The sequence below is a fragment of the Pelophylax lessonae genome (genome assembly GCF_965119305.1).
Source record: "Pelophylax lessonae genome assembly, chromosome: 7".
NCBI classification, from domain to species: domain Eukaryota; kingdom Metazoa; phylum Chordata; class Amphibia; order Anura; family Ranidae; genus Pelophylax; species Pelophylax lessonae.
Genome location: NC_138774.1, coordinates 188,981,628 through 189,000,158, shown reverse-complemented (window position 1 = coordinate 189,000,158; position 18,531 = coordinate 188,981,628). Strand labels below are relative to the sequence as shown.

Sequence of the window (18,531 nt, the reverse complement as noted above, 5' to 3'; positions counted from 1 at the left end):
GTAATAATAATAATAATGGTTCAATGAAGGTGCTGGAGATGATGAGGCTTCCAAAAGAGCGTTTTTATTAATTTAAGACCATATAGCCTTGCCCTTGATATCATATGCACTGTCTACTGTACTGTACTGTACTGTGGTTGTGAACAAGCACAGAGACCCATGTGAAACGTTAACAGTTCCTGTCTGTTTGGATGTTTGGCATGACGATCCTTCAATAAATTCAAGCAACTTCCTTTCATGACGGAGTGCGACCTATTTCTTTTTCTACAAATACTTTAACGGTGGTGAGTCGAGGTGAGCCCCCAGCTGGATTGCAGAGCACAGCTGATTGAGTCTGAGCGGTGTTGCTCTTCTCTTTGCATTACTGTACTGACCATGAGAGGGAATGAAGATTGAAGCACCTTCTCTGCTGTAAGTTAATTAATATGGCCTGGTGATGGATGGCCAAAATTGAGGCTGTCTCAATTGCTGAGTGGTACCTGCGTGGTACCTAACCTGAGTGGTATTTGCTGAGTGGTACCTGCGTGGTATTTGCTGAGTGGTACACTGGTACCTGAGTGGTATTTGCTGAGTGGTACCGGCTGCGTGGAACACTGGTACCTGAACGGTATTTGCTGAGTGGTACCTGTGTGGTATTTGCTGAGTGGTACCAGCTGTGTGGTACATTGGTGCCTGAGTGGTATTTGCTGAGTGGCACTGGTACGTAACCTGAGTGGTATTTGTTGAGTGGTACTGGCTGCATGGTACACTGGTACCTGAGTGGTATTTGCTGAGTGGTATTTTATTTGTGCGTGGCACCTGCGTGGTGGCTGGTGGGGTACCTGAGTGGTATTTGCTTGCTGAGTGGTACCTGCGTGGTGGTAAGTGGTATTTGCTGAGTGGTACGTGCCTCAAGAAGTGCTGTACTCCAGGAGCCAGCAGTGCTCAGGCCTCAGTCAGGACAGAGGACATCGGCAGGCTGAGAGCCTGGAGATGACGTCAGCTGATCATCATCATAGAGATGTGTTCGTTTTCTACTGCTAATACCACCCTCTAGAGGTAGATTAATTGTTATTACAGTAACGCAGTATTGGTAATGGCGTTACCGCGGGGGAAAAAATTAATTGATTTGATTACTTGTTACTTAAAAAAGTAACGCTGTTAGTAACGCCGTTTACTTATAACGGCATTATTCCCATCACTGACCATTAGCAAAAGTATGAAGGCATACAACACACCCCCTGCCATTCCTCACTTAAAGCGGTTGTATCCCGCTTTTTGACACTTTTACCTACAGGTAAGCCTATAATAAGGCTTACCTGTAGGTACAAATAATATCTCCTAAACCGGCACGGTTTAGGAGATATTTACAGTGCATGCAGCCGCTCGCGCGAGCGGCGCATGCGCTCTGAAGGTCCGGGGGGACCTTCAATTAACTTGCCGGAAAAATCACTCCCGCGAGCATGCGCGGGAGTGACGTCATCGCGGCTCCGGCCAATCAGCGCGCTGGAGCCGTCTCTTTCAGCCAATCAGCGCGCCGGAGCCGCCGAACCCGGAAGAGACGACGAGGGATCATGGCAGCGCCCGCATCGATGTCCTGGGGTCCGTGTCGGGGCTTCGTTTTAAGGTAAGTTAAACATAATGGGCTAGTATGCGATGCATACTAGCTCATTATGCCTTTGTCTTGCAGGTTTTTTTTTTTAATAGGGTTTACAACCGCTTTAAAGCAGAATTGTACAAAAAAAAACATTGGTTAAAACCACAAGTGCTTTTATACCACTACTATTCCTTTATACTGGCTTTTGAAATTTACAAATGCAGTAATTTAGAAGGATCAAAGGTTTAGCACTGGGAAACACTTTTTTATCAATAAATAATGCATTTAATATACTATAGAGATCAGACCAAAATGAGGGACAAATAAGGAGGAAGGAGGGACAGAGGTTTCAAAATGATAGATAGTCCCTTGAAATCAGGGACGGTTGGTAGCTATGCAGTTCCACCTACTTACTGAAAAGGTTTTGGGATTAAAACAGAAGTAAATCCTGGAAATATCTGACAACTCTAGTTTGTTCCACCATCAATTGCCTTGACACAAGACAGCAAGAAGCTAATTGGCTGTTCTGTTCACGTTAGCTCGCTTCTCATACACCTTTTGGAAGGCTCCCGTGCCCATAAGCAAGATGGCCTCAGCAATCTTCCGCACGTCAACTTCCGGTCACATGCCTCTAGACTCTTCAACCATGCTGGCTGCACGCTGCTGGCGGCTCCTCTCCCGTTGCAGGGGGCCGCGCGGGTTCAATGCGGGCCACATACCCAGCTCGTGGGCCAGAGGGGCCACACACACCCGGACAGCCCTGTGTGTGCCTAAGAACGCCCCATTCCACACCTCTGCCCAGCGGTACAGTGACCCAAATGTGGCCGGAGCCCCGTCCAGCCACTACCAGCTTATCTACACCTGCCGGGTGAGGAGACGGCTCGTCATTAGCTTTACCATTGTTGGTTACTTCTCCTCACACTGCCATGGCTTCTTGTGCCCTGAGCTAAAACAAGCTCCTGTACTGAGGGCGCCTCTAGTGGGTGATACAAGGACTCACACAATGTAATGTCTTCTGCACCTTTTTATGCCCTTATTCTCCAGTGGTGAGATTTCCCTCAGCTTCCTATACTGAAAAGGAACTGAAAAGAAATCTATTGCAGTTGTTACCAAAACAGTGTCCCCTGTTGGAAAATCTCTTCTAGCTTCCTGTTCTGGTGACAACGGTAGCATTTTACATTTCTCCTTCCTTTCTGTCCAGGTTAGAATGTTCATCAGGGCCAATAGAGCAGGTGAAGACCCCCAGCAGGAACACGTACAGCAATCATCATCCTGGGAGGGGGTGTTCTCGACTCCAAGTCACATCAGCAAAACAGTCCTGTGTTCAGGCAGAGCTGTGGTGCTCTGGATAGCAACCTTGTCTCCTCTTCCTTTTATTCTACATTCTAAGGCCTCATAAACACTTGACGTTATAAAAAACACACCAGTAGCGTTCGCTGTAGAATGAGTTTTGCAGTGTTTGTGCGCTAGCGGTTCTTAGCTGTAACTTTTTTAGTAAAACTATACACCCACAAAAGCTTATGGCTCAAAAACTCTAAAAAAAAAAACCTGCATAGCCGCGTTTTTACAGCTGAAAAACTTCTCTCAACCACTTTACCACCGGAGGATTTTGCTGTCTTACGTCCAGGCCACTTTTTGCGATTCGGCACTGTGCAAATTTAATGACAATTGCGCGGTCGTGCAACGCTGTACCCAAACAAAATTTACGTCCTTTTTTTCCCACAAACAGAGCTTTCTTTTGGTGGTATTTGATCACCTGTGCGATTTTGATCATGCGCTATAAACAAAAAGAGCGTCACATTTTTTTTTATATGAAATTCCCCCCCAAAAAAATGTAAAAATCAAAATTTTTTAACATTTTCGGCCAATTTGTTTTATGCTACATATGTTTGGTAAAAAAAATCGCAAAAAGCGTATTTTGATTGGTTTGCGCAAAAGTTATCGCGCTTACTAACAAAGGGAAAGATTTTTGTCATTTTTGTTGTTTTTTTTTCTTTTAACGAGTAATGGCGACGATCTGCTATTTTTTTTTTTTTTTGCGGGACTGTGACATTGCGGCGGACAGATCGGACCCTTGACTGACATTTTTGACACTTTTGGGGTTACCAGTGACATTACTACAGTAATCAGTGCTATACATATGCACTGTTACTGTAAAAATGACACTGGGAGGGAAGGGGTTAACTGTATTGGAGAGGGAGGGGTTAAGTGTGTCCCTAGGGGCGTGTTTCTAACTGTCATTGGATGTGGCTACTAGTGTAAGAACAGAGATCAACGGTCCTACATAGTAGAAGGGTCTGATCTACATTCTTACACATAGAAGAATGACAGGCGGCTTTGTTTACATCAGCCGCCTGCCTTTCTTCCGGTGTAACGGACGATCACGAGTGCCCGGCGGATCTGTGACCGCGCCTCCAGCGGCGCTCGCTCCCTAGAGCCTCACAGGCTAGCGACGTAGTTGCCTGTGAGGGGCTGAGTGCCGCAGTAAATAGTCGTGCGGCTGTCGGCAATCGGTTAAAATGCAGTTTTTGTGGAAAAAATATACTTTAATGAATAAAAAAAAAAAAAACTAAACAGTAAAGTTAGCCCAATTTATTTGTATAATGTAAAAGATGATGCTATGCCAGGAATCGTAATCTTTATTCTAAGCAAAAAAATTGGAATTCTTTTTATCTAGAATTGTGCAGCTCTAGTTTCAGCTTAGCTGGAACACAAGATCTCTCTCTGCCTCTGTATACAAGAAAAATTCCCCTATGTATGGGACTGTGAATGCCACTGAACACTGTGTTTTGTATAAAAATATCTTTATTCCAAAATATGAACCAAACAAACAAACCGTAACATAAATCAATAACATCACAGGGCATTAAAATATGCATGCATATGACAGACCAAATACCGAACCAAATAGGGGCGCTTAGGTGTACAAGGTGATCATGGAACCGGAACCGACCCTACGCGTTTCGGGCGAAAAAGCCCTTCTTCAGGGGTCACCCAAAGCTCCAGATACAATACCTAGTATAGCCTTAGCGTCTAGCCCTACGGATTGGATTGGTCTGTCAGCTAAAAAATGGTATTGCTACCATCAGGAGGAATGCCCAAATTCCCACAGGCCCAATCAAGGGCTACGAAGTCCGTGAGAGCATAAGAGAAGTAGTAGCATCCGCCCAGAGGGACCAGCAGGGCACCACGATGACCGGTAAGAAAATTGGCTCAATATGAACTACTCCCATAAAGGGGATATATTCATATGGCAACCTGTAATATACAGGGAAGATAAGACCACAGAGGGTCATATGTAGTACAAGTAGTAGTAGTCTTGTATGGGTGAAATCAAAGTGTATATGTATCTGTCCATCGTCTTGCTATGGGCTTGGCATCCTCAGGATGCCAAGCCCATAGCAAGACGAGGGACAGATACATATACACTTTGATTTCACCCATACAAGACTACTACTACTTGTACTACATATGACCCTCTGTGGTCTTATCTTCCCTGTATATTACAGGTTGCCATATGAATATATCCCCCTCCCCTTTATGGGAGTAGTTCATATTGAGCCAATTTTCTTACCGGTCATCGTGGTGCCCTGCTGGTCCCTCTGGGCGGATGCTACTACTTCTCTTATGCTCTCACGGACTTCGTAGCCCTTGATTGGGCCTGTGGAAATTTGGGCATTCCTCCTGATGGTAGCAATACCATTTTTTAGCTGACAGACCAATCCAATCCGTAGGGCTAGACGCTAAGGATATACTAGGTATTGTATCTGGAGCTTTGGGTGACCCCTGAAGAAGGGCTTTTTCGCCCGAAACGCGTAGGGTCGGTTCCGGTTCCATGATCAACTTGTACACCTAAGCGCCCCTATTTGGTCTGTCATATGCATGCATATTTTAATGCCCTGTGATGTTATTGATTTATGTTACTGTTTGTTTGTTTGGTTCATATTTTGGAATAAAGATATTTTTATACAAAACACAGTGTTCAGTGGCATTCACAGTCCCATACATAGGGGAATTTTTCTTGTATACAACATATAGGGATGATGGCCACTGACACTGGGCACTGAGTGAAAAGATACTGCTTGTTCTCTCTCTGCCTCTGTGACAGAACAGCCATCTGCCTTATTTACCTAGGCAGACGGCCGTTCTGTCGTTTCTCTGCACGATCGCAAGTGGCCTGCGGCCATCGTGGCCACGAGACCTGCTGATTGGCTCCCGCTGTGTCTAATCACAGCGGGAGAGGCGCTCCCGAGAAACGCCTACCCCTGAGAACCCCCGCACAAAATTCTGTACCTATACATGAGTTTGCGCAGCTGGGCTGCCCTGCCGCAGGATACATGCGGTGGGCGGTTCGCAAGTGGTTAAAAAGGGCTGTTAAGCCACTGAGTGTGCTACAATCCCCCTCTGGTACAGTAACCGATGTGCCCCAGTGTAAATAAAAAAAATAAAAATAAACCTCTATATACCTTATTTCATAGCGGCGCTCACGTGACCTGCCGCCTTTCTCCTCCTCCTGGCTGACAGCGGGATATTCTCAGCCCTGCCCACTGTAGCTGTCAGACCTGGAGAGGAGTGGCCGGTCATGTGAATGCCAAGCGGCACTATGAAATCGGGTATATAGCGGCTTATTTTTTCAAAATCTTACACTGGGGCACATCAGTTACTATGTTTTTGTTTTTAAAAAAATAAGTCGCTATATACTTTATTTCATAGCAGCGATTATGTGACAGGCTGCCTCTCTCCTCTCCAGATCTGACAGCTACAGCGGGCAGGCCTGAGAATCCCCCGCTGAAGTCAGCCAGGAGGAGGAGGGTGGTGGCCGGTCACGTGAGCAGCGATATGAAATAAGATGTATAGCCGTTTTTTAAAAAAATGTACGCTGGGGCACTTCATTTACTATAACAGAGAGGATTGTAGCTGAAACACTCAGTTATTTTACCAGCAGGAAGATCTGAGGAGCGATTGGAGCTGACAGGCAGGGAGGAAGGGGAGTTTACAGAGAGGAGGGCAGAATCAGCCAGGTATTTCAGGTGATTCAAGGGGCTAAATGACATAGCACAAGTATACCATGCTTTAAGGCAACAGGATCCATATATATATTTTTTTTTTTTTTATTAGGGTTACAAACGCTTTAAGCACAGTGATTAACGCATGTATATGTAAGTAGTGTATAATGCATAAACTGAAACACTGGCATCTAACAGAGAATGAAGAAGAATTTTCGATGCGTATACACACATTTACATGCCTGTACATATTTATATGCAAGACCTTAACCTCCCTGGCGGTATTCCCGATCAGCTGCTGTACCCAGTAGTGCTATACCCAGTATGTGATCCTGCACTTCTGGGTAGTGGGCGTGCACACATGCTGGCTGTGCAGTAATTGGACATAGCAGGGCAGTGATTGAACATAGCATAAGCTGCGCAACTGGTTGCGGCCATTGAATGACCGCCGGCACCCGCTGATTGACGAGGAAGACAGGACAGTGCTCTGTCTAATTAAACAATACAGAGCTCTGTCCTGTCAGTGGGGATGTGGCAGTGTTTGTTTTCCCTGCAAATCAGGGAATAAGAACAGTTACATCCCTTAGTAAAAGCATCTCATAATACACACAAACACTGGTTAGGCATACATTTTAACCCTTTAATCTCTCTAGATGTTGACCCCTTTCAGCCAGTGTTAGTACAGTGACAGTGCATGTGTTTAGCACTGATCGCTGTAATAGTGTTACTGGTTCCCACAAAGTGTCAGTTAGTGTCAGATTGCCTGCCATACTATCACAGTCCCGCTATAAGTCGTTGATTGCTGTTTGAAGAGGCTTTAACGTTCCTGTAAACCAATCACAATACACTTATTGAGATTTTCTCACCAAAAATCTGTAGCAGAATACATATTGGCCTAATGATTTTGAAGATATAATAAAAAAATAGTTTGTTTTTCAATAATTTGTTTTTTATTTTTTTCGTTTAAAGCGCAAAAAATGAACCCCCCCCCCTCCCCCCCCCCCCGTGGTGATCAAATACCACCAAAAGAAAGCTTTATTTGTGGTAAATAAATTATATAATATTTGTTTGTGTAAAGCATTGTATGACCACGCAGTTGTCAGTTAAAGTAACGCAGTGCCAAGAAGCAAAAAATATCCTGGTCATTAAGGGGGAAAATCCTCTGGTCCAGAAGTGGTTAAAGGAGGACATCTCTTCAATTATAACAAAGAAGGATCCATACACACAAGCCTGAACAGCACTGTATTGCAGGTGTTAAAGGAAACCTTCCTGTTGTCACACCCTCAACAAAATCACAATGGTCTTAGTGGCGCTCAGCCACTCATAGAAAGCTTTGTATACTTTTGTATCCATGAATACCAAGCTTCCTCTGGCTGAGTCAGAGAGGCGGGCTGATGTTAAAATCTCTGACTAAGCTTTGTATTTATTAGAAACTCAAAGTTATCTATAAATGGATGAGCACAACTCAGACCAACACCATTTTCTTTCGGGTGTATGATGGGAAAGTCTCATAACACCCCTGGAACACAGTGCTGTATACTGTATGAAGCCATAGCTACATCAGTTTATACAGCACATCCTGCCGCCTTGCATGTTAAGGAAATTGTTTAGGCTTGCTTGGCCCGAATGTTCAATTTAAACTTAAAGTAAAGCTGGAGATCAACTTTAATCGGACAAGCTGAAATTAGAAGCGGATTGGTTACTATTCACATCTGCACCAGGGTCCATGTTCTCTGGGTTTAGTAAATCCCTCTCCCAATATGTCCGTGCGCAAAATACTTTTTTAGGGCTAGTTCACGCAACCACCAGTGTGCGATAGGATGATAGCAGTGATGATGCGATGATCTTGGAACATCGCACTGTTTACTTTTTACGAACGTTATTAAAATGTCACACACTCACATTCAATTTAGTTCTATTGGCTGCAGTGCAAGGTGGTGGACTGCACTGCACTGATGGAAAAAAAAAAAAGTAGTAGTGCAACCGGACAGGTAGTAGACTAGGCATTTTGTCTTGCCTTCTTGTGGCACTATTTTGGAGTAGCTGCTAAATGCAGTCCTACCTAGGCCTGCAACTAACAATTATTTTTATAATCTATTAGTTGGCTGATTATTAGTTCGATTAATCGGATAAAAACCTCAAAGTGTGGCGTATAATTTAGTTTATATAGTTAAAGTGTAAAAAAGACAATTTATTCTTGAATACCTCTATGTAGTGGTAAATCTAAAAACCAGCTTCATGGTTGGGGAACAAAATATCTATTCCACTCTGAGAATAACAGACAGAAGAAATATATATATATATATATATATATATATATATATATATATATATATATATACTATTAGAGGTTGAATCTGGTACATATCAGACATACATATCAGTGAAACATAACAATCCAATAATACCTGAACAAAAAGTAAATGTATCCAAATGGTAATCAAAGTATAACCACAAGTACTTATCTGTGATCAATCAGGAGAGAAGGTGCGCTCTTTCAGTGTTTCGCTGGCGAGGGACCTGGGCTGCGGTGTTCCGGGTCTCTACAGGAAGAACGGGAAGTCGGATCCAAATGTCTACGACGTGAAAGTTGTCTTTGGGTGGTTGGAGTAGGGTTGTGGGAAACCGGTTTCAAATGGCTCTGCTGGGAAGTAAAGAATACCACTCAGGTAAATCCAGTGGTGGAAAATCGAGTTGCTCACAGAAATCTGGGATGTCTTCAGGGGTTTGTAAAAGAGCAGTGCGACCCCTAGAGTTGGCCGACGGGCAGAATGGGAATTTCCACCTGTATGGAATGCCCCGCAGTCTAAGGACATCCAGCATGGGGTGCAGTGTACGCCTGTTTTGCAGGGTTAGTTGAGACAAAGCCTGAAAAAGTTTTATCTTGGTGTTATATGAAATACGGCCTCTTTCTCTGGCCTTGCGCATTATTTCTTGTTTAATTTGAAAATTCACCAAACAACAAATAGCATCTCTTGGTGGTTCAGATTCTCGAGGTCTAGGATGCAGGGCTCAGTGTGCTCTCTCCATCTCTATGGGGGAGTCTTGAGGCCGGTGTTCCGTGAGAATTACCTACCCTGTGAGAATTACCTACCCCTCGTCACTTCCGGCCAGAAGCATCTGAGCAGCGCAGCAGTGCGCATGCTCAGAGCGCCGGATACCTAATGGCAGAACAGATGAGCTTACTAGTGCGCATGCGCACTAGTATAAAACGATCACGGTGTTCCGTGAAAAAAACCTACCGACGCGGCGCTTACCTAAAACAGCTGTGCTGACATACGAGTCATCCCCGCACCTGTCCCGGTCACTTCCCTGCTCCCGGCAAGTAAATATAAAAGCGGCTTTCGGCTCAGTGATTTATGTTTTCATACAGCCGCCGCCGCTTTTATATTTACTATCCGAGAGCAGGGAAGTGACCGGGACAGGAGCGGAGATCACTCGTATTTCAGCACAGCTGTTTTAATGTACCCGCTGCATTACATACAGTGCGGAGTACCGAAAGTGACGAGGGGTAGGTTTTTCTCACGGGTAGGTAATTCTCACGGAACACCGGTTCAACAGGTCATTAAATATAGAGCACAGTGCTGGCTGTAATACATCTGCTTCCATTGATTCTGGGATCCCCCTTACCCTTATATTATGTCTCCATCCCCTGTTGTCCAAGTCCTCAATGTGGCTGTGCTTCTCCAAAAGTTGAGAAAGTTGTACATCATATATGTGCTAAACTTGTCGGATGGCATCCGAATGCAAGTGAGCAGTATGCTCCACGTCATCAAGCCTCGTTGCTATCGCTTGGATGTCTGTCTTTAGATCCATGATTGCCACAGTCATTGTTGTTGGAGGCTACCTTCTGAAGGTCTAACAGGCTCGGTGGTAGAGCCAGGGGAGGTGGGAGCGTGTAAGCTGATTCCCCGTTGTGTGTGGCCGTATCTGACTCGCTCCCAGGAAAGCGCGGGATTGAGGCCTGTGATGCCGCATGGCTGTTTGAGGTTTGAGTGTGAAAGAGCTCTGGTATGTTACGTCTCAGTTGAGTTCCCGAAGTCTTCAGTGTCCGCGAGGCTGAGACACTTCTCCTGAGTCTTGCCATTGTTGTTGATGCAGCAGGACTCCCAATAAAGCAAATAGTATTCCTTGTGCCGGAGCTCCCCTGCTAAGCGGTCATCCTGGTCTCTGATCAAGCCAAGTGCCCCCCCCCCCCCCCCCCCACAAACCAACATTTTTAAAGAAAAATAAAGAACTCCTAAAACACAGATCTGCAGATTTTTAGAGAGGACTGTAATATAATATTATGCATGACTGATTTGCTTGTCATAGGCAGGTAGCTTGATACAAGCCCTGTGCCTGCTGTTAAGACATTTAGTAGCAGCATCATGCATTTTGTATTGCCTGTCATGATGGGGTTAAAAAACAAAAATGAGCCATTTAAAGTACAAAAAACAGCAGATAATCACCACTACCAGGGGTTAATTTATACAGTGAAACTGTAATACCTTATATTTTTTATTGTACAATTATAATACAGCGCTTGCAAATCAAAACATTTATTATTATTATTATATAATACAGGATTTATATAGCGCCAACAGTTTGCGCAGCGCTTTACAATGTGAGGGAAGACAATACAGTTACAATACAATTCAAAACAGGAGGAACTAGAGGGCCCTGCTCGTTAGAGCTTACAATAATAATGTGGTCAGAAAATATAAAAAAAAATATACAAAGTCTTTCAAAAGTTCTTATTGAGCAGGAGACCCATCTTACTTGATTATTTGAGTCTATGTGTGCTTTGTGTATTTCTTTCAGATCTGTGTTTCAATCCATTTTAAGCAATTCTCTGCTCAGGAGCACATGTAATGCAGACCGGTCACTGCTACGCTCTCTCCTGGTGCAGGGTTACTTGTCTCATCTCCACCCCTTCTGTTTTTTCTGCTGGCAAACTGTAGTTGGTGGAGACTGTTGGGTTCCCCCCACATCTGCACAGGCTATATACAGGTCCCTCTCAAAAAATTAGCATATTGTGATAAAGTTCATTATTTTCTGTAATGTACTGATAAACATTAGACTTTCATATATTTTAGATTCATTACACACAACTGAAGTAGTGCAAGCCTTTTATTGTTTTAATATTGATGATTTTGGCATACAGCTCATGAAAAACCAAAATTCCTATCTCAAAAAATTAGCATATCATGAAAAGGTTCTCTAAACGAGCTATTAACCTAATCATCTGAATCAACTAATTAACTCTAAACACCTGCAAAAGATTCCTGAGGCTTTTAAAAACTCCCAGCCTGGTTCATTACTCAAAACCGCAATCATGGGTAAGACTGCCGACCTGACTGCTGTCCAGAAGGCCATCATTGACACCCTCAAGCAAGAGGGTAAGGCTGGCCATACACTATACAATTTTCTTGTTCAACTTTCCTTTAGATTTACCAAAACCATGTAATATAGGTTCAAACCTAAACACTTTCAATTTGTATTCAATCAGGCATGCCCTTGCACTACATAGTTTAAGGTAAATCTAAAGGAAATTGAATAAGAAAATTGTATAGTGTATGGCCAGCCTAAGACACAAAGAAATTTATGAACGAATAGGCTGTTCCCAGAGTGCTGTATCAAGGCACCTCAGTGGGAAGTCTGTGGGAAGGAAAAAGTGTGGCAGAAAACGCTGCACAACGAGAAGAGGTGACCGGACCCTTAGGAAGATTGTGGAGAAGGACTGATTCCAGACCTTGGGGGACCTGCAGAAGCAGTGGACTGAGTCTGGAGTAGAAACATCTAGAGCCGTATGCTCGGAGGATTTCTGGGGGGTTCTCGGTACCGAACTTGAAGGCATACTACACTGCGGCGTCGATAGCCCCTCTCTCTCACTTACATGACACGTTCCAGTTACCACTATGGGCCACGATTGACCTGGCGGATGCCAGTCCAGTCCCCCTTTCTTCTATTCCTTGGCTCCCTCCTAAATTTCGACCGCCGGACTTGCGCCCTTGCCTCCTCCATTCTCTCCGCCTCTGGGACTCCGTCAAGTACTCCGCTAACTTGATTTCACCCCACTTACCTTTACTGCGTCTCTTCCCTTGCCCTATGTTTCCACCTGGTCTCGCTAATCCGCGTGTGTTTTCCTGGTGGACTGACCATGGCTTTGTGGATGTCCACTCGTTATTTACCCCCACGAAGATACTTCCCTTTGGGGCCCTTCGCTCCTCGCATGATATACCTTTGCGGGAGCATTTTCGTTATATCCAACTCCATCATTTTCTTCAGCAACTCATTAAGCATAGACCTATACGCTTACGCCATTTGAAAGCATCTGTAGGGCACGACCCCACTCGCCGGGACTCATATCCCTCCTATATGCCTCCATTATCGCCTGCGATACACCCCCTTTCACGGCCTATCATTCTAACTGGGAACTAGAACTGGGGGGCGGTTTGGACAGGGAAGATTGGCAGCACATGAGGGCGGCTCTCTCTAAGTGTTCCTGTAATGTCTTGATTCTGGAAAATGCTTATAAGGTATTTTACCGATGGTACTATACTCCGGCTAGACTGGCTAAATTTATACCTGCCTATTCCCCCCTGTGCTTCCAGGGATGCGCTCAGGATGGGACTATGGCACATATTTGGTGGACATGTCCCAGGGTGCGCAGACTGTGGATTAGGATTTATGCCTTGCTCCGTAATATTTTTCAAGTCACCCTGAAAAAGGACCCGTATGAGGCTCTCTTGTGTAAGCCTATACCTGATTTGACTCGTGCACAGCGGCAGTTGGCTCAGCACTTGTTTACAGCTACGAAATTGACCATTGCCCGATCTTGGAAGACCCCGTTGCTTAGTTTTGAGGCGGCCAAAAACCGTATGAATGATATTCTCGTTAATGAAAAGTTGACTGCGATAGTTTCTGATTCTCACGCTAAGTTTCTTAAGGTGTGGGACCCCTGGATCTCGACCGTTGCCCCTTCTAGATTTCAGACCACCCTTCTCTCTCTTTAAATGCCTCCTGGGCGCGCACCCCGCAGGACCTATTTCCCCCCCCCCTTTTTTTTTTTTTCCTCTCCCCCTTCCTCTGCCCCACCTTTTCTTTAGCTTCTCTCTATTGTCGTCTATCTTATTGTTTGTCCTACCTTCTCACTCTTCCTTTCTTTCTTTTCTTTGTCTCGTGCTGATGTTTTCCTTCCTGGCTTGGTACTCTCAGGTCCAGCCTTTGTTTGCTCATTGGAACGTAATGAACCTTTTCCTTTTGATAACCTTCCTACATTGTGACATAATAGGGGACTTTAGGTCCCTTCCTGTGCACTTCTGCTTGTTGATATTCATTATTTGGTCCGTGTTGTTTCCCGGTTGGCGCACGTACTATGTCTGAATCATGTTCTGCCAATATCTATTTCTCTGCGTTCCAGTTTTTCTTATCTAATTGTACACATGTATCGTGTTTTTGATGTATGTTAATGCCTCTTTTCAAAATAAAAACATTTGTACAAGAAACATCTAGAGCCTCCGCGTGCAGGAAATGGGCTACAGGTGTCGCATTCCCCAGGTCAAGCCACTTTTGAACCAGAAACAGCGGCAGAAGCGCCTGACCTGGGCTACAGAGAAGCAGCACTGGACTGTTGCTCAGTGGTCCAAAGTACTTTTTTCGGATGAAAGAAATTTTGCGTGTCATTCGGAAATCAAGGTGCCACAGTCTGGAGGAAGACTGGGGAGAGGGAAATGCCAAAATGCCTGAAGTCCAGTGTCAAGTACCCACAGTCAGTGATGGTCTGGGGTGCCATGTCAGCTGCTGGTGTTGGTCCACTGTGTTTTATCAAGGGCAGGGTCAATGCAGCTAGCTGTCGGGAGATTTTGGAGCACTTCATGCTTCCATCTGCTGAAAAGCTTTATGGAGATGAAGATTTCATTTTTCTGCACGACCTGGCACCTGCTCACAGTGCCAAAACCACTGGTAAATGGTTTACTGACCATGGTATTACTGTGCTCAATTGGCCTGCCAACTCCTGACCTGAACCCCATAGAGAATCTGTGGGATGTTGTGAAGAGAAAGTTGAGAGACGCAAGACCCAACACTCTGGATGAGCTCAAGGCCATGCCACGCTGCATTGAAGCAGTCATTTCTGCAAAAGGATTCCCGACCAAGTATTGAGTGCATAACTGAACATAATTATTTGATGATTGACTTTTTTTGTATTAAAAACACTTTTTTTTTTTATTGGGTCGGATGAAATATGCTAATTCTTTGAGATAGGAATTTTGGTTTTTCATGAGCTGTATGCCAGAATCATCAATATTAAAACAATAAAAGGCTTGCACTACTTCAGTTGTGTGTAATAAATCTAAAATATATGAAAGTCTAATGTTAATCAGTACATTACAGAAAATAATGAACTTTATCACAATATGCTAATTTTTTGAGAGGGGCCTGTACATAATCACAGTGATTATATCACTACTATGTTCACAAGGTAAAATCTGCATTTGTAAAGGAATTTGGCACACATAAAATGTATTTATATCTATTGTGGCTGTTAACATATTTAAATAGGTTTTTGTGCCTGGAGTTCAGCTTTAACTGTTGTACTCATTGCCTGTAATACCAGTGGTACAACTAATTTTTCTACTCCATCTGATTGGTTGGAGTGCCAATTTAATACTAAGATTTCTATTTTTTGTTTCCATATGTAGTCAGTTATGATACTTCCATTATTATATTTGTAATATGTTTGTCCACTAATGCAGGCCCAACACATTGCACTTTGCTGGAAATGTTAAACTGTTGATTCCAAAACCAGCAGATCAGATAAAGATGACGTGCTGGTAGCAGTTTATATATTTGCATGGCAGGGATAATTGTATGATTTACCAGAAGTGGTGCCTTGCCAATACTTGACCTTGTCTTTTGCTCTGCTCCTTTCAGGTTTGCTTGACAAGGTCCATGAAGAAAATCTCAAAGTTGGCATATCACAATGGAGTTGTGATCGTGAAATGCCCCGGCTGCAAGAACCACCACATCATCGCTGACAACTTGGGCTGGTTCTCCGACCTGGAGGGAAAAAGGTAAATAGTCAAAGTGTTAATATTTCTACTTAATTTTTTTTAATTGCTTACAGCGAACATGGGTAACCAGCACCCTGTCAGGTACACAGTGACTACAAATCCCAGCACGCCATTCCAACTTCTAAAAGGTTTGCCATCATCTCTTCTGAAACCGGATTATGAATTTTAAACTTCGTGATTGCAAGAAATCTTTACAGAGAATCTGTAACTTTGCCTATTTAATTGTTAGAATATCTCCTCACTGATACGTCTGCAAAGTGACCACGTTCCCTTCCTCCCAGGGTGCAGTGCTTAGCCCTGAGAGGCCAATTTCCAGGCCCAAACAGTGGCAATTGGGGGAATGTCAATAACCTTGTGTAATCTCAGACATCAAACATGAGGCTTACACAGGGCTTTGTATCCGTGAGTAGGAAAGGGGGGGGGTGCACTAATGTTAACCTATTGTGTTAACCACTTGTCGACTGCCAGCAGTACATATACAGCAGCAGGTCGGTTCTGTCTCGAGAAGCGACGTAACTACGTTGCTTTGCGGGACCGCAAATGGGGGCGCTCGCCTGTTCGCCACAGGGCACCCGCAATCGCTCCCTGTGGAGATAGAATGGCGGTCTGCCGTTGTAAACACGACAGACCGCTGTTCTGTCAGTAATGAACACAGGGATCCTGTGTTCCTCTTATTTAGTAACACAGGTCCCTGTTTTCATTCAGTAAATACACCCCCCCCCCCACAGGTAGAAAGCACCCCTAGGGACACCCTTTGATCGCCCCTGGTGTTAACCCTTTCCCTGCCATTGTCATTAGTACAGCAACAGTGCATATTTTTAGCACTGATTACTGTAGTAATGTCACTGGTCTCCCCCCCCCCCCCCCCCCCCCACCAAAAGTGTTAAAAATATGTCAGGTGTCCGATCTGTCTTCTGCAATGTCGCAGTCCCGCTAAAAATCACTGATCGCCACCATTGCTAGTAAAAAATAAATAAAAATTACATCTTTCCCCTAGTTTTGTAGACACAATAACTTTTGCGCAAACCAATCAATATACACTTGGGATTTTTTTTTTACCAAAAATATGTAGCCGTATACAAATTGGCCTAAAATGATGTAAAAATTTGATTTTTTTATTTTTTTTTTTTATTGGGCATGTTATATAGCAGAAAGTAAAAGATATTGATTTTTTTTTTTTTCAGAATTGTCGCTCTTTATGTTTATAGCACAAAAAATAAAAATTGCACAGGTGATCAAATACCACCGAAAGAAATCTCTCTTTATGGGGGAAAAAAAAGACATAAATTTTTTTAGGGTACAACGTCGTACGACCGCGCAATTGTCAGTGAAATGAACGCAGTGCCGTATCGTAAAAAATGGCATGGTCATTAAGGGGGAAAACCTTCCGGTCCAGAAGTGGTTAAGAACAAATACAAATGTTGTAAAAAGGTATTTATATGGTGACCCTTGAATTTAATGACTGCTTTTTGAAGAGCCTCTCACAAACCTATATACATGCTGTGGATTCTAACCTTTTAAGGAAATATTCCAACACTTGAAAGCCCTAAATGTTTTTTGTCTGTAAAGGAAGAGACTTTATACTACCTGGTGCAGTGGCCATTTATGGAATCCTTGCTGCAAAGCTACAACATCTGAATGATCTTTACATTCCACATATTTCCTGGATTTTAAGATGCCTGTGCCCCCTTCCACTGTCTGTGGTTCCTCCTGCCGACCCCCTACTTTTCTAATGTGTGCTGTAGGGGGAACTGAAGACAATGGAGGAAAAGTGGCATTGGATCTACCCAGAAGTGTGAAGATGCTTTAGGGGTGGCATAGCTTTGCAGCAGAGTGAAGATTCTATGAACATTTGCCTGATCAGGTAACTATAAAATCTGTTCCTTTTGTAAGTTCTATTTGTTTTTTTTCCCCCTCTGTTCTGCGACGGGGGTCGTTGTAAGACACTTATTCCATGATTAAAAATGGAGAACAACATCTGTGGATAACAAGTAAAGAATATCAATGAGTACATTTACAACAACATTTATATAGAAAAAAAAAATGCTTTCAGTGATTTGGGTTGTTTTTGGTATTGTTGCACTGAAGGAATATTGAAGAAATCTTGGCAGCCAAGGGGGAAAAAGTTCATCGTGTTGTAGGTGAAGACGCCCTGGAGCTGCTGCTTGAGAGCAGCACAAGAGAAGAAGCTTTAGATCAGTCAGAAGACCACAACAAACTGGCATCTCCCCCGAACCCAGAAGATAAATCTGTTACATAATGCAGTTGATGACCAAAGAACTGACCTTATGGTGGATAAGGAGACTGTTCCTAATTCTAAACATTGTTTCTTACAAGGATGGCAAGTGAGGGTAGCCATCTTATGAATGCCATTAATCCATTTCCCAGCACACGAGTAGACGACAGTTGGTAATCTGCTTTGTTTATCCCAAACTCCCATGGATGGGGGGGGGGGGGGGGGAAGAAAACGGTCTTACTATTATCTGCGATTTGTTTTATTGCTGCGATTGTGTGGGTTTTTTTTTTTTTTTTTTTTACTGTAGTTGGTGTTCTTCATTAAAGTATTTAAAAAAAAATATATATATTACTGCACAATACTGGAAACTAAAAGGGGGAGGGGGAAGATACATATAAGCCTCATGCACACAAGCCTACTGATCCATACACCTGCACGGAGTACTGCCTATGCTAGCACAGGTTCATCCCTGACTGTACATCCATGTGGGACTGATGATGCATGGATCAGAACAATCTGTCGCATAAAGATGCAATCAAAGATGAATTTGGAGGCCCATGCAGTTGCTCACATCTCATTAACTTGAACAGGCTGCCTGCACAGAACACATGTGCATCCTCCGAGGGTGAAGACCCCCATTGCATGGCTGTATGGATT

At 43.7% G+C, this 18,531-nt stretch overlaps 1 protein-coding gene across 1 annotated transcript; it reads left to right on the top strand.

Annotated features, from left to right (window-relative positions):
* The first annotated feature begins 2,213 nt into the window (after positions 1-2,213).
* Positions 2,214-18,087, top strand: DNLZ (DNL-type zinc finger). The gene is made up of 3 exons (XM_082262655.1): positions 2,214-2,444; positions 15,499-15,638; positions 17,727-18,087. Exons 1-3 carry the CDS (start codon positions 2,223-2,225, stop codon positions 17,896-17,898), a joined length of 534 nt encoding a protein of 177 aa, XP_082118781.1. The 5' UTR covers positions 2,214-2,222; the 3' UTR covers positions 17,899-18,087.
* Positions 18,088-18,531: the final 444 nt, after the last annotated feature.

Bases quoted from the DNA above. Each gene is read 5' to 3' on its own strand.
- DNLZ (XM_082262655.1), top strand. From the start codon at position 2,223: ATGCTGGCTGCACGCTGCTGGCGGCTCCTCTCCCGTTGCAGGGGGCCG. The intron at 2,445-15,498 runs GTGAGGAGACGG...TGCTCCTTTCAG, and splicing joins AGCTTATCTACACCTGCCGG to GTTTGCTTGACAAGGTCCAT. The intron at 15,639-17,726 runs GTAAATAGTCAA...GTTGCACTGAAG, and splicing joins TCCGACCTGGAGGGAAAAAG to GAATATTGAAGAAATCTTGG.